The 21961-nt window shown below is 44.4% G+C and overlaps 1 protein-coding gene across 1 annotated transcript in view; it reads right to left on the bottom strand.

The window, feature by feature from the left end:
* Positions 1-21961, bottom strand: part of LOC135084185 (twitchin) — a 211053-nt gene that overhangs the window by 64255 nt on the left and 124837 nt on the right. Inside the window, exons 102-120 of the mRNA XM_063978926.1 lie at positions 21164-21431; positions 20310-20470; positions 19542-19683; positions 18939-19047; positions 18280-18484; positions 16358-16625; positions 15681-15841; positions 14594-14738; positions 13964-14116; positions 12838-12966; positions 12150-12340; positions 10493-10607; positions 9791-9986; positions 8639-8857; positions 7893-8094; positions 7020-7164; positions 6326-6457; positions 5267-5480; positions 4187-4340 (exon numbers count right to left, since the gene is read on the bottom strand). Coding sequence (XP_063834996.1) covers positions 4187-4340; positions 5267-5480; positions 6326-6457; positions 7020-7164; positions 7893-8094; positions 8639-8857; positions 9791-9986; positions 10493-10607; positions 12150-12340; positions 12838-12966; positions 13964-14116; positions 14594-14738; positions 15681-15841; positions 16358-16625; positions 18280-18484; positions 18939-19047; positions 19542-19683; positions 20310-20470; positions 21164-21431 — 3309 coding nt within the window. The remainder of the gene's footprint in view (positions 1-4186; positions 4341-5266; positions 5481-6325; positions 6458-7019; positions 7165-7892; positions 8095-8638; positions 8858-9790; positions 9987-10492; positions 10608-12149; positions 12341-12837; positions 12967-13963; positions 14117-14593; positions 14739-15680; positions 15842-16357; positions 16626-18279; positions 18485-18938; positions 19048-19541; positions 19684-20309; positions 20471-21163; positions 21432-21961) is intronic.

Here is a 21961-nt window from a genome sequence, read left to right as displayed (position 1 = left end):
TTCAATTCTACGGAGTGGAATGCGGTGCGTTATACGGATGTGCAGAAAAAATACGTAGCGTTTCCGGGTTTTTGCGAATTAAAAATAAATGAGGAGTTGAGACGTTTGGAAGATCCTTTCGCTCCGATTAGATGGTTTCAAATGGAACGTAGTTTTGCGGCTTTATCGAATGCCCTATTGACACAAAACGAATCGCTGAATACGGCGTTACGGAAACTTATTGAGTGGTCTTCGCAACCGAGTGCTAAATTATCTGCAATTCACGATAAGTTAAGAGAACTTTTTGGTAACGATTCTGATTATAAAGCGGTTTCACATGATATTCTGCAAATGGTATGCGGGAAACGCGCAGAAGTTTTAGAATTTCGTCGTAAGGCACTTCTTAAGTGTTTGAAAGAAAAATTTACGCGTGAAGATATCGAAAAGATTCCACCTTCTGCGGAATACATGTTTAACCCTCTAGATTTGGCCGGTTATTTACAAAAAATAGGCGGTACTGAAAAGTTGGTCAAGGAAAGCATGCCTAGGGCAAAGCCAGCTTCTCGTTTTAAATCTCTATTGCGCTCGAAGTCCCCCGTTGCCTCAACGTCTCGTGAGAACTCCTTTCGAAATACACAGCAGTCAAAAAATAAACAACAGGGTAAATCGGAAAAGCGTCACTATGATCAACGAGACAAAAAGAAAAAGGGGGGGGGGGGCGCAAAGATCAAGGTAGCAGGTATAGAAACAAATGACTCGAGACGGTTTTCGGGCGGTTGTCTCAGGCTATATCGAGCAGCCTGGGCCAAATTAGATCCTCCAAAAACCATTCTCAATTTGATTTCGTCAGCGCGCATTCCTTTCGATCAAATGCCACCATTAGTATTCCCAACACCGGAAATAATGCAAAAATATCAAACCCCAACATCAGTGATGATGTCATCAGAGATCCAAGAATTGATTCAGAACGGGGTTCTAGAGCCCGCTCCCTTAACTCCGTCTTTCATTTCCCCACTTTTTATCATAACAAAGAACAACGGCAAAAATCGGGTCATTTTCAATTTAAAAGCATTGAATCAGTTCATGAATCCCAAAACTTTTCATTTATTTCATCACTACCTAATGCCCAAGTTCTTACAAACCAACGATTGGATGATAAAACTGGACATCAGCCAAGCTTACTACCACTTGCCAATTGCGGAGCAGCATCGATGCTTCCTACGCATCAGTTACGAGGGTCAGTTACTCCAGATGACTTGCCTTCCCTTCGGACTAGCTGCAGCACCAAGAATGTTCGCCTCTGTCACAAATTGGGTGGCCGAACTACTGCGCAGCCAAGGTCTCCGCCTGATAGTATATTTGGACGATTTCATCATTGTGCATCAGAACAGAGAAATGTTAGAAGCTCATGTTCAGGTAGCGTTGACATACCTCTCCAGCCTGGGTTGGAATATCAATTGGGAAAAGTCGATTCTTGCGCCAACAAAGTCGTTAGAGTTTCTGGGGATACTTTGGGACACACAACTCAACACCAAGTGTCTACCCCTGGACAAGGTGAGGAAGATTCGCCAATGTATATTGACCCGCTTGGCAGCCGGCAGTTGGTCCCTCAAACAGGCGCAACGCCTTTTAGGGTACCTCAATTTCGCAACCTTCACCACTCTCCGAGGAAGGTTGCATTGCCGAACGCTGCAGCGACACAGCCATGTACTTCGAAAAAGCCCGCGGCGACCCAGTCCCATCACGAACGAAGTAAAGTCAGAGTTGGAATGGTGGCTCGACAACATAAGTCAGAAGACCCCGATTCACCAACCGGTTTTTCCAACAAATTACCTAGTCACGGACGCATCAGACATTCTATGGGGCGCCACGGTAAACAACGATACACTTCAAGGCACGTGGGATCGTCGTCAACAAAGATGGCATTGCAATCTAAAGGAAATGTACGCAGTGATAGCCGCTATCTCGTCAAAGGCAGAGGTTCTTCAACACTCTACAGTAATCTTGCAGAGCGACAATCGCACCGTGGTGTCGTACAAAAAGAACGAGGGCGGGACGAGATCAGCGAAGCTACTCGAAATGACCAGACAGCTGTTAGCGTTGACGGACAGCCTCAGCATAGTACTGGTCCCTCACCATCTGCCAGGCCGGTACAATACAGAAGCCGATCACCTCTCGCGCAATCGCGCCGGCTCAGAATGGTACCTACTACACCAAGCGACAGTAAAGGTCTTCAACCGCTGGGGAACCCCCGAAATAGACCTCTTCGCTTCCAGCGAAGCTCATGTCGTATCGAACTATGCTACGCTAGACTTGTCAGACTCGAACGCTTGCTTTCACGACGCGTTCAGCAGGTGCTGGAATTACCACCTAGCGTGGGTGTTCCCTCCACCATCCCTGCTGCCTCGAGTACTCCATCACCTCAACTCGGCAACAGGCAAGTTCATCATAATTGCACCCAAGTGGACGAAGCCCTTTTGGCGCCCAGATTTGAAAAACCGGGCCCTAGCACGCCCTGTGAAGATTCAGAACCTGTCGTCGACACTGATAGACACTCAGACGGGACGGCCACCAGCTCAAGTTCACAACCTACAGCTGGAAGCTTGGCTCATTTCGGCTGGGACGCCTTAACAGGAAGTTGGACAGCGGAGGAGAAGCAGCTTCTTTCGACGCTAAAAACATACACCCCAATATGGAATAGATGGTCGCAGTGGTGTCTTCAAAATAGCTTAGATTTTAAAAACCCTTCCCCTGATAACGTAGCAAGGTACCTAGCGACTGTTTCTAACAGATCGTTTAGCATATCGTTCCATTCTTGTGCACAAATCGGTAATAGCATCTATTTGTGAAACACTCTCTGACATTAAAATATCTTCTAACAACTTAGTTAAACACATTCTTAAAGCAATTTCTTTGGCCCGACCAATTCCTCCTAAATTGCCAATATGGGATGCAAGATTAATCATTCAGTTTTTAAAAAATAACAATCCAAATTTACTTAGTATTTTTGATGTTTCTAGACGTACTGCCACAATTCTTTTGTTAGCTTCGGGTCGTAGAGTACATGATTTGACACTTTTACATTGTGATACAAATCACTTAATAGACAATGGAGATTCCATTACCATGCATCCCGTATTTGGTTCAAAGACAGATTCGGCATCCTATCAACAATCAAGTTGGACTTTGTATGCTTCGCCAGATAGAAATACAAATGCTTTATTTTGGATAAGGTCGTTGATAGATATCTCAAAAAATAGAAGGGGTTCATTAACAAATTTATTTATCACAACTAGAGAACCTGTTAAGCCAGCCTCCGCGGTAATCATAGGTGGCTGGGTAAAACGAACTCTTTCTGAGGCAGGAATAGAGGCTTCCCCTGGTAGCTGTAGGTCAGCGGGGTCATCACTAAATTTTTTAGAAAAATATCCTATTAATGAAATTTTAGAAAAAGCTAATTGGCGGCATGAAAACACTTTTAGAAAGTTTTATAACAGAGATGTAGAAAAAAGTGGCCGAAGTAATGATGTGACTTCAGAAAAGTCGCTTTCTCAATTCTTTACACCCTCTAAATAATAGAAAATTTAAATTGTATTTATTTTTATTTATCAATCGCAATTAACTACCTTTACTTTTATTTTACCTTTATGTTGCTGAAATGATGGTCAGTTAATTTTTGCCAGCTAATTGGTTGTTATGTTTACTTTCATTACATTTTCCTACATATACGATTACTAATATCACATTGTTGCCTTTTATTTCGCAAGCCACCAGAAGATAACAAACAGATCTCACATAATGGACTTCGGACGTCAAACGGAACACATAATATTGAAATTTTACCTTAAAATAAAATTTGTATTATGTTTCCTCAGACGTCCGAAGTCCAAATAATGCCTTCCTGGTGCTAGACCATATCCTCATTATTGTTTTATGAGCCGAACAATGACACAAACTGGTGGCTCGCTCTCTGGTTTCTGAGTTAGTTCCAGATTTGGCTATTGGGGGCGCTAGCGGCGTGGTCACGTGACGGTAAAGTAGCGACATCTAGCGACAACGCAAGGAAATACGATGTACTCTCTCACATAATGGACTTCGGACGTCTGAGGAAACATAATACAAATTTTATTTTAAGGTAAAATTTCAATATTATTCCCTTCTTACTTACAGCTTCTGGTCCAAATATGGTATGTCCCAGTTCGCTTACCTTGACATCGAAGCCGAACTTCTGTCCGACCTTGAGCTTGATGTCGATGAGGTTGGTCCTGTCGATCTTCGGCGCCAAGTTCCTGGGCTTGGCTACGATAGGGTGAGTGCTGTCGCTCGGCTCGCCCGGGCCTGCCTTGTTCACGGCGCGAACCCTGTGCGGATGGTAATAGGTTGTAAAATGCCGTGATAATAAATTATGTATTGGGTTGATTCGGAAAAGAGCAAAGTTGTAAGACAAAAAAGGTAGCTTCCAGCTTGGCTTTGTAATGGAAACCATATCTTGGCAATTAGTGAAGAACGCTCTCCTGTTTGGTTGACCAAAAACCTTTAAAGACAGCTTGCAGAGCTGATAAGAAAATGGGGGCTTATATCCAGAAGACCGACGACTACTGGCCAGAAGACGCTGTGTTTGCTGGACTCCCACTTGGTAGATTGCTCTGGAAGTCATGGGAAGCACCTAGATGCGGGCAGCGCAGAACCGGTTGTTGCGGAAGCCCTCAGAGGGCTTTGCTCTTTTGGTTTGAACCTAGGTAGGTAGTTCAGGTGAACTCGTAAGTCTGTCCCTAGATCAGATCGGGCACTGTAGCAGTTGTCTGGTTGGCAGGCACCTCCACAGCCTTCTCCCAGTTGCTAAACTTGTCCTTCTTCTCCACGATGTAGCTAGTAAGCAGTTCCACTTGTAACCACGTGGTCCCTGCCCTTTTGGGTCACCTACCTGAACTCGTAAGTCTGTCCCTCGATGAGGTCGGGCACTGTAGCAGTTGTCTGACCGGCGGGCACTTCTACAGCCTTCTCCCAGTTGCCGACCTTGTCCTTTTTCTACACCACATAGCATGCAAGCAGCTTAGCTTTTAACCACGTGGTCTCTGCCTTTTTGAGTCACCTACCTGAACTCGTAAGTCTGTCCCTCTATCAGATCGGGTACTGTAGCAGTTGTCTGGTTGGCAGGCACCTCTACAGCCTTCTCCCAATTGCCGAACTTGGACAAGAAGGACTTCTTCTCGACGATGAAGCTAGTGACTGGCTCCACTTGAGATCCTGTGATCAACGTGGTTTTCTGTCTTAGTCTGTCACCTACCTGAACTCGTAAGTCTGTCCCTCGATGAGGTCGGGCACTGTAGCAGTTGTCTGACCGGCGGGCACCTCCACAGCCTTCTCCCAGTTGCCGAACTTGTCCTTCTTTTCGACGATGTAGCCAGTGATGGGTGCGCCACCGTCAGTACGCGGCGGGCTCCACTTGAGATCCACGTGGTCTTTGTCCCAGTCTGTCACGCTTGGCGTGCCTGGCGCACCTGTGAGAGAATGCTTGTGTCAATATGGAAGCCACGATAGCCGAACGGTGAAGGGGTCGGACTGGCCGACTCGAGATTAGACTATTGTGGTGAGCCCACATAACACGAGCATTTTTAGCTTACCACGAGGGGTCACGAGCTAACGGGATAATCTATTTTTTAAATAAAAAAAAATATACTAGGAGTTATGTGTCAAGGTTGCAAGACTTGTATTAACAATCCAGCACCCCCAAACAAAATAGCATATATAAATATCATTCCATTATTATGTTTTATGTGACTTACCTACTGGCAAAAAAGCTATATCCTGTAAATGGGTCTTTAAGACCAAAAGAGATGAGAAAGGAAACATAGCAAAATACAAGGCGAGATTAGTCATAAAAGGATGCGCTAGAGGCGAGCGAGTCGTCCAATAACAAAACGCTTCGACGTTTTGTTTCTTTACACGCAGGTTTATGTTCATATTCCAATAATAGCATTACTAAAAGAATCGACACGGCAATCGCTTATTGCTACGTAAAATCGACGACACATCAAAATGAAAGAGTCAACGGTATAAGAGTTATCTTCCAATAAAAATGTAATCTGATGTGCTGTCGACGGAAAAAAACAGAGCAAAACATTTTTAATATTGAAACTACCACGAACGTTATTCTCTAGAGGTGCTTCTCAAGTGTCCTTGTAATTAGTTCCACATCTGCTTAGTGTTCAAATGATACGCTTGTAGTGTTATTCTTGTTTTTAAATAATTCAAAGTGACATCTACAAGTATTGACTAAACAACTTCTTTCACAAAGAACACACACTTAAGTTTATACATCATAAACTTGTAACCGGTTACATACCAGGCTCGTCGAACGGATTCTTGGCGATGATGCTCTCCTCCCCAGTCAGAGGCTCCGATTCTCCCTCCGAGTTCACAGCGGACACGCGGAACTTATACTCCTTGCCCGGAGTTAAGCCGGTCACATCACACTCTGCAATAATACAATCACGTTAGTGTTTTATTTAATAAAGAGGTAATTAAAAGCACTTTGCTTTATTTCAGAGCTCTAATATGATATAAATAGCAAGAAACTAGGAGGGTTGCTGCACGACGTATTTTCAGGTCTCTCTTTCACTTATAGCGAGTAATTAGCATGAGAAACAATGACAATTGTGTCTAATCCTAATCCCAACTCTATTTTTCTGAACTGGAAATCCTGTATACTCAGGATTTACAGTTTGGCTTTCAATGAGGGTTTTCGCGTATAAAAGATCCGCTAGATGACGGGACGTGGATGTGGGGTCTGACTGCTGCGTGATTGGTGGATTTTGACATGTCATGCAGCATTTGGACCTAGGGTCTACGTATTGCCATCTGGCGGATTTTTCATACGCGAAAACCCTCATTAAAACCCAACCAGTGAAGGCTTAGTAGTTTAGTATACAAACTTCTTTAAAAGAATATGCGAGGAGTTCGAAATATCGACTTTCCTCCATTGCACAGCGGGACTAATTGAATAAAAACTAGATTTTGTTTGTTCAAAGTCTACTTACTAGGCTCGTCAGAGCGCGCACAAGGCACCCAGCAGCCAGACTCGGTATCCAGCTTGTCGACCTGGTAGTACTCGATGGGGGTGCCGCCGTCGTCCTTCGGCCGCTTCCACTTGAGGGTGGCACCCTCTTTGTGGACGTCCGAGATCTGAGAAAATAGCAATAGTCAATATAGTGTAATATTAATCCATGACATTACCATCAGGTCATACAGTCTCCATTGCAGGAGCACAACCCTCTTTAATTTACTAATGGCAAATGGATAAATTCAAATAATTTATTGCTCCATGTTGGTTTGTTGGTATACAAAGGTTCTTTCATAAATAGAAGTAGACCCATAACATGGACCCTGCTAGGGTATTGCAACATGAGATTATTTCTAATAAGTAAAGGTGCTACTAAGGAAGGCGCTGGATGCAGGCCGCTACCAACCACACAACATCATTATGGAGATCATTGGAAGAAGCCTATGTTCAGCAGTGGGCGTCCTATGACTAAAATGATGATGATGGTGAAATGGATGACTCGCTCGCTGACATTCGACTAAATAAGTTTGTGATAGCAATATTTTACTTCCAGTTCAGGTACATAGGTAAGTATGATACGATATTATGCACCACCCTAGACTGCATCTCACTTAACACCAGGTGCGATTGCGGTCAAATGCCTGCCTTGTCAGTCATAAAAAATGTTATAAAAGTTATTTAATTTCTGAAAATAGATACAAAACACTTACATGCCCCAGTATAACTTAGACCCTACCACTGCATTTATTTGAGATGTTTAATTGTAAATTACACTTGTTTAATTAAATTACACTGCTTCATGACAACACATGACCAGTGCTGAGAAAGAAGATCGCTGCTCCTCACTCACCTGTAACGGTCCCTCAGGCTTCATAGGCTTGTCAGTGACAACCACGTTGATGTTGACGACGTCTTTGCCGCTGGAGTTGACAGCTGTCACGGTGTACTCGCCGGAATCGTCGCGGCGTACCGGCCGGATCACCAGCTTCGTGAAGTAGTCTGGATTGTCGATGGATACGGCCTTGGATGCGCGGAGAGGCATGTTTTGGTATCTATGGAAAAATAAGGTTAAGTTTTTATTTTGAGACCAAATCACACAGTAGCTGTGCTAGTAAGATAAGCTGCACTGGAGATATTATGTCTGGGTGAATAAATAATGTTCAGAGTGTCACTCACTGACTCACTAAAAAGACTAATCAAACAATAGGTCGTCCAAGAGATAGTCCAAGGATAGATGTCTAGTGACAATGTTGGGTACGTGTTTGATCAGAAATGAGGATATCCGCAGGAGAAATAAAGTGACCGACATAACCTGCAGAATTACTTAAATCAAGTGGCAGTGGGCGGGGCACGTAGGTAGCTCGCACAGCTGATGGCCGATGGCGCAGTAAAGTTCTCGAGTGGCGACCACGAGCCGGAAGACGTAGTGTGGGCAGGCCCCGCCACTAAGTGGACTGATGATCTGGTGAAGGTCGCAGGAAGAGCCTGGATGCGGGCAACCCAGGAACAGTCGTTATGGAAATCCTTGGGGGAGGCCATTGTCCAGCACTGGACGTCCTTCGAATGAACGAAACGCTTGCTTTATCTACCACGTACCTCCATTCCACAGCCGGGGCCGGCTCTCCAGTGATAGAAGCTTCCAGCTTGAGCGTAGACCCGGCAGAGATGGTGACATCTCTGAGGTGTCTCCTGTCGATCTTGGGCGCCAGGAAGCGGGGCTTCGCGACGAAGTTCTTGCTCGCATCCGAAGGCTTGCTCTGGCCGGCCTTGTTGATGGCGATCACGCGGAACTGGTATTCGTTTCCTTCGATCAGCCTGGGGATGAGAGGATACGTTAGTGGATCGATTAAGATTGATATCTTCGTTCTTGGTTTTAGTGGACTTTAATTTATTTGAACATAGTTTTCTCTTTTTTTTGCTCGACCACTCTGAAGGTAAGGTATTTTTAAAACTTGACATTTTGCGAATTTGACAATTTGCGCATTTGACATTTTGCGAATTTGGCAATTTGCGAATTTGGCAGATTGCGACCGCTTGACAATTTGCGAATTTAACAATTTGCGCATAAAGGTTTTGGAATGGTTTAGAATGAATCAGATTTGAAAGTTTGGCCCTCTAGCAGAAAAAATAAAGGGCATTTTCAATAGTTAATAAAGTTTCCTATAGCCTATTAGGAACTCGCCTGTCAGATAAACTGCAACGATTGGTTTGACAGCTTGTCAGATAGCAAATAAGAAATATAGTCCCCGGTAATCAGGAACCTTTATCATTAGGGTTATATAAGTATCTGGTGCCGGTGAACCTGATCCTAAACAAAGTAAACAATTTATTTTAAAGCCGCTGCCTCTAATTGTCCCTCCCTGGCCCGGTTCAGAAATCGGGTGTTATTCTATTCCACAACACTCAGAACCTCATCTACGCTGACCGGTCGCCCGATCAGTTAACTCACCCGTTGACAGTAGCGAAGGGTGTAGGCGTGTGTGTCTCCACCGCCTTCTCCCACAGAGGGCTGTATTTGTCCTTCTTTTCAACAATGTAGCCGATGATGGGCAAGTCTCCATCAAAGATAGGAACCTCTCATTAAAGATCTAAGTGGTTGTTCGATCACTCGCTTTACCAGTTGACTCACAAAGATGACTGAGTTCCTTCCGCCACTTTTCAGCACCAGCCTATATGTTGTCCCGAAGTGGTAGGGCAAGCTGTATTTGGGACTTGTATTAGCGTCCTGGAGCTTTGATATTAACTCACCCGTTGACAGTGGCGAATGGTGTAGGCGTGTGTGTCTCCACCGCCTTCTCCCACAGCGGGCTGTATTTGTCCTTCTTTTCAACAATGTAGCCGATGATGGGCGAGCCTCCGTCTGAGATAGGCGCCTCCCACTTGAGGTCCACATGGTTGGCAGACCAGTCTTCTGGCACTGGCGCGGTTGGGGCGTCTGGCACCGCTGTAAAGTTAATGTGAAATTAGATTTAACCCTATAATTAGCTGACTATCAAAAAAAAAAGAAAGCGAAGAACTCACAAGAAGTTTCTCAATCACCTATATTTATACATTCTGCGCCAACAAATTATGGCAGAATATGTAGAACTTTTTCATTATAAGAATTATTCTAACCATATTCTTTGAAATATTATACATATTTGTAACGTCAAAAATTTTAATGTCGGAATATGTATGTAATCGAGGCAATAAAGTAATATCTTATCTTATTCTATTGCCAATTAGCCAAATGGGCCGCTGTCCAGTTAGAAATGAAAAAGACAAATTGGATGTAAACGTCAAATAAACGACGCACGCGTAGCCCCTGCATGTGCTTGTTATGGGAAATATAAGTGCAAGTTATAAGCAACTGTCTTATGTGTTTTACTATTGGTAAGTATACCTTTCTCAATAAAATAAAGTTACGAAATTATCTATCGTAATAATGATATTATTATTGTCATCACTTACTGAACGGATCCTTCGCGACGATGGCGCCGAAGGTCTCCAGCGGTTCGGACTCGCCTTCCTTGTTCAGTGCCTTCACTCGGAACTTGTATTCGTGGCCTGGGATCAGCCCGTCCACCTAAAAATAAATATACACGATCAGTCATGTGGTTCTGGCAGAATAGAATAGGACCCCACGCTTCCGGTGGATGTCGTAATAGGGGACTAAGGGAGGACAATTTGAAAACAAGGGTTTCGCAATCCGTCTGACCAGCATGGAAAGTCCTTCCTTTAGCAGCTTTTGCCTTTGGTAAATCGATGAAGGTCATCCTGCATCCTGCCTTATGATGATGTTACCATTTTATCTTATGTACACTTTTATTATACGAGTTATTCAGATGAAAAAGAAACAAGGTAGTTTACAATATTCGGCACTTCAACAACCTCAAGAAACGACTCGTTTAGTATTTTGAAGTAGACCTTTAACTTTCTTTTTTCAGGACTTCTTTTGAGCTCTGAAACATAATTTTAAGAATTTGTAAATGCAAATTCCTAATAATTTTGTTGTGATAAGCTAAATATACTTGTGTTACGAGAGGGTTCACCACTATAGTCGAGCGGCGGTGAATCAAACCCGCGTTCTTCGGATCACTAATAATAAATCGGCCAGTCTGACACCTTCAGCGTTCCGCTATCGGCGGATCGACGCTTTTATTCGATTCTTCAAACTCACCTCCATCTCAGGAACGTTGCCCAACGTCTTCCCGACAGGCACCCAGTTGCCGGTCTCTGTATCGTACTTCTCGACGAGGTAGGCCTCGATGGGCTCGCCGCCGTCGTCCTTAGGCCGCTTCCAGTTGAGCTTGCAGCCGTCCTTGTGGATGTCTGACACCTCGAGAGGGCCTTCCGGCTTCTCGGCCTTGGCTGTACTCTGCCTATTGTCGATTTTTTGACGAACACAAAGGGATTTGCATCGCGCAAAGGGGAGTGATTGTTGTAGGCTCGTAGTACGTCCGCACTTAACCTGCTCGTCTAGCATAAACCTACCTTAAGATTCTACAAATTCACCTCCATCTCAGTAACGTGGTCGTCACCTACGGTTATAGATACCGTGCGGCATTTTGGGGCTCCTTATTAGTGACACCAAATCCGACGCTACGTAAAGTCTTAGGTTCTAAGACAAAGATACAAAGCTATTCCAAACTCACCTCCATCTCGGGAACGTTGCCCAACGTCTTCCCGACAGGCACCCAGTTGCCGGTCTCGGTATCGTACTTCTCGACGAGGTAGGCCTCGATGGGTTCGCCGCCGTCGTCCTTAGGCCGCTTCCAATTGAGCTTGCGGCCGTCTTTGTGGATGTCTGACACCTCCAGAGGGCCTTCCGGCTTCTCGGGCTTGGCTGTGATTCACCTATTGTCGGTATTTTGACGAACACAAACGGTTTTGCATCACGCAAAGGGGAGTGATTGCTGTAGACTCGTTGTTCGTCCACACTTGACCGCGAGTAGAGCGACTCCTATCTAGCATAGACCTATAAGATTCTTCAAACTCACCTCCATCTCAGTAACGTGGTCGTCACCTACGATTATAGATACCGTGCGGCATTTTGGGACTCCTTACTAATGACACCAGAGCCGATGCTACGTAAAGTCTTAGATACAAAGCTGTTCCAAACTCTCACCTCCATCTCGGGAACGTTGCCCAACGTCTTCCCGACAGGCACCCAGTTGCCGGTCTCGGTATCGTACTTCTCGACGAGGTAGGCCTCGATGGGCTCGCCGCCGTCGTCCTTAGGCCGCTTCCAGTTGAGCTTGCAGCCGTCTTTGTGGATGTCTGATACCTCGAGAGGGCCTTCCGGCTTCTCGGGCTTGGCTGTTGGGAAAAAAGAATGAAAAATTATTTATTTGATACATATTTAGGACACTGTTGTCAGGTACATTGTGTTTGATATACATAATTATGATTAAAAATCCTTCATACACAACTCTTTGAGATACCCTCCCAAGCTATAGGTATTTGCGAAGGTAACATTAATAAACTATCTATGTAGAAGAATGCAAATACTATTTACGGTGGAGCATAAAACAGCCGAAAGCACATCAGACGATGCATGTTCAACTAAAACTACATAAGAAGCCACAGTTTTTAGCTTCATGTGCTATCTTCTGTACATAACCAAATTACTTAATAAACTTCCTGCCCTGCTCTTTTATTATTAATCTAATTTGCTAGGTTAATCTCGCAATTATATCGATTTTCATAAAGCATAATAAAAAAACTTATGCGATCTTACAAGAACAGTAAACTGTTAATTAAAACTTTTTCCATCTTTCAAGAGTCTAACAATGTTTTCAGAGATATATACTCACATGTAACAATGATCTCCAACTCGGCCTTGTCCTCGCCATATCTGTTGGTGGCGTGGATCTTGTAGGTACCAGAGTCCTTGCGACGCGGGCTCGAGTGCTGGTACTTGCTCAAGTATGGCACGTTCACCACTGGAACAAAATTATATGGTTCAAGTATGGTATATTAATTATTTAATTAAGAATATGTTAGGTTGGTATAATAAAGTATGATCTGTTGATGAATATTGATGGTAATAGTTGAAAGAATTAGCCATGTCAAGAGACAGGGGACCGTTGCATTTGGAGGAGCATCGATGACTAATAATCTTGACTAAGGGGCAGATCCACCCTCAAGGTGGACCGATGACATCATAAATAAAGGTAGCAGGAAGACGCTGTACGCAGGCCGCTAGCAACCGGTCAACATTAGGGGAGGCCTATGTTCAGCAGTGGACGTCTTGTGGCTTAAATGATGATGATGATGATGATGAAGGGGCAGATCACGGTATTGACAAGTGCTGCGTAGGGTACCCCCAATAATGTAGAGTCATTAGTCAAAGATCTCAGCAATGTGCATTGCGAGAAAGCCCTTTATCCATGAAGCTATTCCCACCTCTTTTTTCTACCGATCCTAGGTGGTCAAGTTTAAAAAAAAAATCTGTCATTTCCTGACCAGTGAAAACTAGGTTTATTTCATGACACTTTGACGTCAATCCTTCTCAGCACCAGCCCACGTTGTCTCGAAGTGGTGGTAGGGCAAGCTATATTTGGGACGTGTATAAGTGCCCTGGAAAGTGCCTGTGTACTAAATAAACTATTTCATTGTATTTCAATCGCTGATAATGATGAGACTTACGCTTCAGGCCGTTGCCGCTGCTGACGCTCTTGCCGTTGAGACTCCAAGCGACATCTGGCGCGGGTTCACCCGAAACTTTAACATCAAGCGCGATAGGTTCACCCTCGCGTACAAGTGATGATGATGATGATGGTGATGAGACTTACACTTCAGCCCATTGCCGCTGCTGACGCTCTTGCCGTTGAGGCTCCAAGCGACATCTGGCGTGGGTTCACTCGACACCTTGACGTCAAGCGCGATGGGTTCGCCTCGCGTACAAGTGATGATGATGATGATGGTGATGAGACTTACGCTTCAGGCCGTTGCCGCTGCTGACGCTCTTGCCGTTGAGGCTCCAAGCGACATCTGGCGCGGGTTCACCCGACACTTTAACGTCAAGCGCGATTGGTTCACCCTCGCGAACTTTGATGGTGCGTAGGTTGCGACGGTCGATCTTCGGGGCCACTGGGGAAGGAAATATAAAGGTAAATAAAGGGACAATAAGTAAAATAAAGAGGCATGAACACAGTCTCGATACTGAGCAAGCAAGAACTTTGTGCCCCATTCGATGAAGCACTGTCGTGCCCTGAGTGCCCGAGCAACTGCACACAGGAGGATTTATGCTGCTGACAACGCCACTCTTGTAGCGGAGTTTTGGGCTGACACTGTGTAGGTTTGCTGTCGACACGAGAACTTTGTTGATTCTCTGATCCATGTCCTTGAAGTTTTTCCCGACTTTGAAACGTTTACGAGATTTATTCCAATATCAATGATCCGTCTCATGATACACAACTTTAGTAACTAATGTTCTTGATTCCTTCGACATTGCGTTTATATCACGCGCTTACAGCGGTAGTTTTAAAAACTGTAGCAAATCTATTTGCGAAACAAAAGACAACTTTACCCGTTTACATTACGATATAAATAAAATATTATACTCACGTTTCCTGGGCTTGCAGACGACAGACTTGCTGGCGTCTGACGGCTCGCCAGGGCCGGCCTCGTTGATGGCCTTCACTCGGAACTCGTATTCCGTTCCCTCGTCCAAGTTCGGCACTGTAGCCTTCTCGTTGTCGTGGGGGCCGACCTGACGAGAAACACACATTTTAACGGCCAATTTAGTGGTGATATACGTCTTTACCTTTGGGGATACTCATGAAATCACTCCCAAGTTGAAATTACGAAATTGCGTTGCGAAATACCTTTATTCAACAAGTAGAATTTAATTGATAAGCTCTTGCAGTACTATACTATCTGTAGCTTTAGCTGGGTTCCAGTCTCAGGAGTAGCAAATTAGTTGAAATGATTATTAGTTGCAATATTGCGATCTTTGGCAGTCTTCGCAAGAGGCTTCCATCCATCAAAGCCCTCTAGACTCGTAGTGCCCTTATGGGGCCATAACGAATTCGCTTTTACTCTTCGTCATCCCGAATCATTCTAGTGACTTTTTTGGAGTGATGTTACTGAATGACTACTATCTACAGTACCTTAAAAGTACCCAACAAACTAATTAATCCAGTGCTAAAGATAATCGACTTAAAATACTATAAGTAAAAAGTATTAGTAGTATTACTCACCTCACAGGCCTTCACCCATTTCGGCGAGCCAACTTCTCTCTTCTCAATGATGTAGCCGGTAATGGGAGCGCCTCCGTCGTTGATGGGCTTGTCCCACTTCAGGTCTACATGTTACTAAACCCTGGTCCGTGAGCACGTACAATTTTGTCTAATGACCCCAAGCTACCCATCCTTATCGCTCGCGCGTAATTCTATTGCTGTCGCGACTGTGCGACGGGCGCCCGCAGTGAGTGTGCGAGCGCGACAGCAACATAATTACGCGCGATAGCGGATAGCCTGGATAGAGGAACATGGAAGAGACTCCACTCACCTCAGCGGGCTTCACCCAATTGCCGGTGTCGCGGTCTTTCTTCTCGACGATTTGAGTTCTCCTATTTCAAATCCAGGTGTTCCTTGCTCCAGCTCTTGACTCTGGACAGTCTAGATATAGGAACTAAGAGGACTCCACTCACCTCGCAGGCCTTCACCCATTTCGGCGAGCCGACCTCCCTCTTCTCAATAATGTAGCCGGTAATGGGAGCGCCGCCGTCGTTGATGGGCTTGTCCCATTTAAGGTCAACATGGTCGCGGTCCCAGTCAACCACTTCCGGTGTTCCGGGTTTGCCCGGTTCGTCTGCGAGAGGAGACGGTGATTTTAAAATTGGAACTTGCACGTTATCGTCAAGAAAGAGCTATAGTTTGGAATTTGGACCAGTGAAGGTTGAGGAGTCTTAGGAACGAGAGGAAAGTTTTGACTTGACAATGAATTTAATCAGAAGAGTATTGGAGGGTTTCGAAGTTTAGGATTGACATCCCATCAATGCCACATAGATGGAAAATGAGAGTATATTTGTATTTTAAAAATAAAACAGGTGACAAAGCAGCAACTACAGACGAGTGCATACTAAACCATTTTCTTTAGGTTTTTGAAAAAAAAAAATGCTTTTCACTTCTATAAGCATAAAACGCTCAAGCCATACGCTATAGGTAGGCTATTCACGTACTAATCCTACGTGAAATATACTATACTCAAACCCGCAACTGTTTTGTTCCATTTTCCAGAGATTCAATACTCAATAATTCATTAATCCATAATGTTACAAAAGGTGGTAATGTCGAATGTTTTACAAAATTCAATATCAGCACTCACCGAACGGATTCTTGGCAATGATCGAGTGGTCCGCGTCCAAGGGTTCCGAAACGCCCTCGTTATTGACCGCAGACACTCTGAACTTGTATTCGTGTCCTGGAACCAGGTTTTCCACCTCGGCCTTCGGGTCCTTGGTCTTCATGCACGGCATCCAGCGGCCGGTCTCCGTATCAAGTTTCTCGACCAGGTAGTGGTCGATGGGCGCACCACCATCGTCTAGGGGCGGGTTCCATTTGAGCGTGCAGCCTTCTTTGTGGACGTCTGAGATCTGGGGAAGGATTGAAGGGTAAGTGCTAGTGCTTTTTGAGTCTTATTACGTTGTGTTCAGGATCGAAAATTATACAGCTTGTACTGCTCGTTAAAGAAGACAGTACAATCTTTCATATTTAATTTATATTGGATCCCTAACACCGATTCCGTAGTAGATCCAAAGGATCTATTAGTCATTATTACTTGTGCTCTCGCTAAAGAGCTGACAATATGACGATTTGAGATATTACACAAAGCTTGAGATATTGAGGCAGTAATATTTTGGATTCTCAATAAACTTTTACGCCACAGAAGTAGTACAACCTGGACAACGGAGAATTGTATTCCTCGGAAATACCAATTTTACTTCTGCAAAGACTCACAGAGAACTGGGAAGACTAGTTCTCTGCTTTTCGCATTTGTAAAGACGCTGTTAGCTGTCGGAAATATTACCTTCAGTGGTCCCTCAGGTTTGGCTGGTACATCGAGCACGTTGACCTGTATGGTGGCCTCATCACGTCCACTGCTGTTCTCAGCCTTGAGCACGTAAGTGCCACTGTGCTTGCGGCTGCAGACCACCACCGATAGCTTGATCTTGTAGTCTTACAAGATAAGCCGCAGCCAAATGCTAGTCTTCATTTCAGCCACAGGACGTCCATTGCTGAACATAGTCCTCACCCAATGATTTCCAGTTTGGCTGTGGAAGAAGCAGCCCGCATCCAATGCCTTCCTGTAACCTTTCTCTCCACAATAAACGGTCTTGCACTGCCCGCATTCAGGCTCCTCCCGCGAACTTTACCAGATCGTCGGTCCACCTAGAAGAAGGCCTACCCACGCTACGTCTTCCAGCCATGTGATCTGTCCACCATGTGGCTGGAAGTCTTACGCTGCGCTTGCTTGACTTACTTGACTTAAGGTCCTATGTCCCCTAGATGGGGCAGAGGGCATAAACACAACAGTCCTCCATCGCGTTCGGTCTTGAGCTTCGCGCTTAATCTCGCTCCAAGTCTACGCTGCGCTTGCTGCTAAAGGTAAAAGCTATAACTAAGTATTACCTTCAGTGGTCCCTCAGGTTTGGCAGGTACGTCGAGCACGTTGACCTGTATGGTGGCCTCATCACGTCCACTGCTGTTCTCAGCCTTCAGGACGTAAGTGCCGCTGTGCTTGCGGCTGCAGACCACGACCGATAGCTTGATCTTGTAGTCTTACAAGATAAGTCACGACCAAATCATCATCATTATAGTCATCATCATCATCATTCCAGCTACAGGACGTCCACTGCTGAACATAGTCCTCACCCAATGATTTCCAGTTTGGCTGTGGAAGAAGCAGCCCGCATCCAATTCCTTCCTGTAACCTTTCTCTCCACAATAAACGGTCTTGCGCTGCCCGCATCCAGGCTCCTCCCGCGACCTTTACCAGATCGTCGGTCCACCTAGTAGGAGGCCTACCCACGCTACATCTTCCAGCCATGTGATCTGTCCACCATGTGGCTGGAAGTCTTACGCTGCGCTTGCTTGACTTACTTGACTTAAGGTCCTATGTCCCCTAGATGGGGCAGAGAGCGTCCACAACAGTCCTCCATCGCGTTCGGTCTTGAGCTTCGCGCTTGATCTCGCTCCAAGTCTACGCTGCGCTTGCTGCTAAAGGGAGAAGCTATAACTAAGTATTACCTTGAGTGGTCCCTCAGGCTTGGCTGGTACATCGAGTACGTTGACCTGTATGGTGGCCTCATCGCGTCCACTGCTGTTCTCAGCCTTGAGGACGTAAGTACCGCTATGCTTGCGGCTGCAGACCACGACCGATAGTTTGATCTTGTAGTCTTCGGTGTCGATGGTCAGGTCATCGCGACTTGAGAGACGCTCTTTGTTGTGGAACCTGAGAAATTGGGATGATAAGGTAAAAATAATTGCTACTGATATCTATGCTTATAGTGGTAGCTAAGGTGGTATACTGTGTACAAGCTTATAAAATATATTTTTATGTCCACATTTAAACCAATGGCAGTTCACGTGTGGAGGTAAGCCACAAAACTAGCTTTGTGCCTTCTTCTATGGAAAGGCTTACGTTCCCTTGGACTTACTTACATAGAAATGTTTAAAGTCTAGTTTCCAAGATAATTATAATATTAGGTTCCCGTTTTATCGTAACTTAATGATGCCGTATAGTTTTTACCGTAACTTTAGGATATAATCAATCTTACTTGAAATCCTGCAGCATGTAGAAAAAAATATACAAAAATCAATACAGCAGATTATCGTCCTCTATAATTTTAAATGCAATATTAATTGCTACTTTATCATAAAAACACTGATTGAAATATAAAACTCACCAAGTCTTAGTTGGTGGAGGTTCACCAGAAACCTTGATGTCCAACCGAATGTTCTGGCCAGCCTTGATGGTGATGTCTCGCATGTTGGTGCGGTCGATCTTAGGTGGCGCTACAAGAAACAAAAGCATACAATAAAAATGTGTTTTATTGGACTTTGAGCAAAATGGATCAGCTAGAAATGGATAATGTTATTCTGTTATATGAAGCTGCATGAGTAGAATTATATTATTCTTGACATCTCTACTCATTTAGACTGATGCTCAGAGAAACGCTTTTCTCTCTTAAGACAGCCCTCATACTGCAGACATTTTGTCGGCCGATAGTTACTGTTGGGTCGGGCTAATCAATATGAACATGAAATGTGTGGTAGTCCGCACATTACAACGATTTGGTATCGTCGAATCCTCATACACATAAGTCGGTCAAACTGTCGGTCAAACTATCGGCCAACTAAAAGTCTGTAATCTGTGAGGTATCTTAACTAGAGCTATATCGGCAGAGAGCGCACGACGGGATATCACGCGCAAATGGGTTTGGAAATGGGTGCCTTACACTAAAGACACAGGTTCAAATCCATGGAGGTATTATAGCTGAGTTACTTACCAAACCTGTCCTTAGCCAGCAGATTCTCTGAAGCTGCGGACGGCTTGCCAGGTCCTGCTTTGTTGATGGCCTTCACGCGGAATTGGTAGGTCTTGCCTTCGATCAGATCGGGCACGCGGGCCTCTGTCTTGTTGCCGGGCACCTGAGAGGGAAAGGGAGGTGAATATTCACGACGTTTAAATGAGAAGAGTGTGGACTGAAGAGGACCATAAGAGAGAGAGGTTTGGCCTGTTGTATCTTTATTTTTAGTAAACTTGACAATAAGGTGAAATAAAACTGAGTTTGCTGCTAAGTAAGAAGCAAGTGCTTATACTAAGCTACAGGGACCAAGTATCCACTAGTCTGTTATTTTTTAGCTGGAGGTGACTGGTAAGAAATTTTATAGTTCAAAAAAATTTTTTATACCAGTTCCTCATCATCAGTTAATTTCCACTACAGGAATACGGCCCTCTTTAATTTACCAGAGGCAAATAGAGGATTTGACCGACACTCCTCACGCTGCAGAGCTGGCTATACGGGTTTAGGCCTGATGTTCACATATTTGTCTCTTAATCACCCCTTTACGACATTCACGGAAAGACTGGGGGTGGTCTTATTCTGTGAATTATACTGCTAATTCTATACCATTTAGGGCTGATTTTTCAATCGTCGGTTTTTTTTACCGAAGAATAAATTTGGCACATTGACAGTTTCACTATTGGAAGTGTGTCAAAATGTCAAGTTTATTCTTCAGTGAAATAATTAAACCTGTGTTAAATTTCTACTTACCTCAGCAGCCTTCACCCACTTGCCGGTGTCGCGGTCTTTCTTCTCGACGATGTAGCCGGTAATAGGAGCGCCGCCATCGTTGGCTGGCTTCTCCCATTTGAGGTCCACGTGCTCCTTAGACCAGTCCTTGAACTCGGGCTTGCCGGGCGGGTCGGGCTCGCCTGTGATAGAGAATAATGTTTAAGGCGAAAGGAATAAGGACTGTTTTTGTTTGAGTGTTTTAAAAACCAGAATCATCAGGTCATTTAGTTTCCACTGTGTGTGTTTAATTTACCAGCGGCAAAATGGATGCTTGCATTTACACTCCACACGCTCTGGCCTCATGATTTGAAGAGGTTTGGATGAAGGTGTTTTAAGAACCAGAATCATCAGGTTATTTAGTTTCCACTACAGTAAGGAAACCCTCTCGAATTTTCCAGAGGCAAAAGGAAAGATTTGGCTGACACTTCCCATGCTGGCCAGACAGGTTGAAAACACCTGATGTAGGCTCATAAACCCTTAGTCGTCTAATCCTTAGCCAGCAAGGGAGAGCCTTTACTCGTCTGTAACGACATCCACTGGAACAGTGAGGTTCTATTTTACTCTACCGGAATCACGCGGATAAAAATCATGACAATATTACCTATTCAAAAGCTGAAGAAAAATGCTTTTGATCTCTTACTTTTTATTCTGCTGTTACTATATTATATTTTATGCTAACCGTACACATTCATGTGTCACGCATACGTTGACGCGTGTACAGATATGTAATTAATCATAATATAAAGCTCACTCGGTTTCTGCAAGAACTATAGCTATCTTCATCGGTACACCAGGCGTCTTATAGTAAGTTTGCCAATACATTATCCACTCACCATAAGGATTCTTAGCAGTCGTAGCAGTATCTGTCACAAGCGGTTCACTCTCGCCCTCCGGGTTGACTGCCTTCACTCGGAACATATAATCCTTGCCCTCGTTCAAGCCCGTGACGTCAGCCTCGGGAGTCTTGGTGGTGCACACAGGCACCCAGCGACCGGACTCGGTGTCCATTCGTTCGACCACGTAGCTTTCGACCGGTTCGCCTCCGTCGTCTTCCGGTGGTTCCCATTTGAGCTTGCAGCCGTCTGCTTTGACGTCGGATACCTGGGGGTAGGGATAAATTAGCGATGTTGTCGAACACTTTTGACGAAGATCTTTATAGTACACGCCACTGGCAATACAAAGAGTATACTACTAAATAAACATTTTCAAAGCGCGGGCATGTACCTACTGATTACCTAAAATAACTTCTATTAAAAAACAAATCTACCATCTAACAGGTTTGAGAAATTGAGCACAAATGTATGATATTTCATGTTGGAAAAACTAAAAACTTTTGTAGCAAGAACGAACTTTTGACATTGAATAACTTTCCATATCATTCCCAAATAGGATATTTTGAAGGTATAAGGAAATATGCCATCCTAGACTCTATGTACACACTATCACCACAGAATAATAATAAGTACTACGTACAGAAGTTTTACTTCGCGAAGGTATTTAAAAAAATGTATGCTAAATGTCATTAACAATATGGTGTAATTTAGCCTGTCTCAAGAGTCAAGCACCATTTTGTTGACAAACGTCAGTGCGGCACTGTGCCGAAGCTATAGGGCTGACTTCGGTAAAATGAT

Source organism: Ostrinia nubilalis, chromosome 25 (assembly GCF_963855985.1).
Source record: "Ostrinia nubilalis chromosome 25, ilOstNubi1.1, whole genome shotgun sequence".
NCBI lineage: Eukaryota > Metazoa > Arthropoda > Insecta > Lepidoptera > Crambidae > Ostrinia > Ostrinia nubilalis.
Note: the sequence above shows the minus strand (reverse complement) of the source record. Positions and strands in the feature narration are given on the sequence as shown.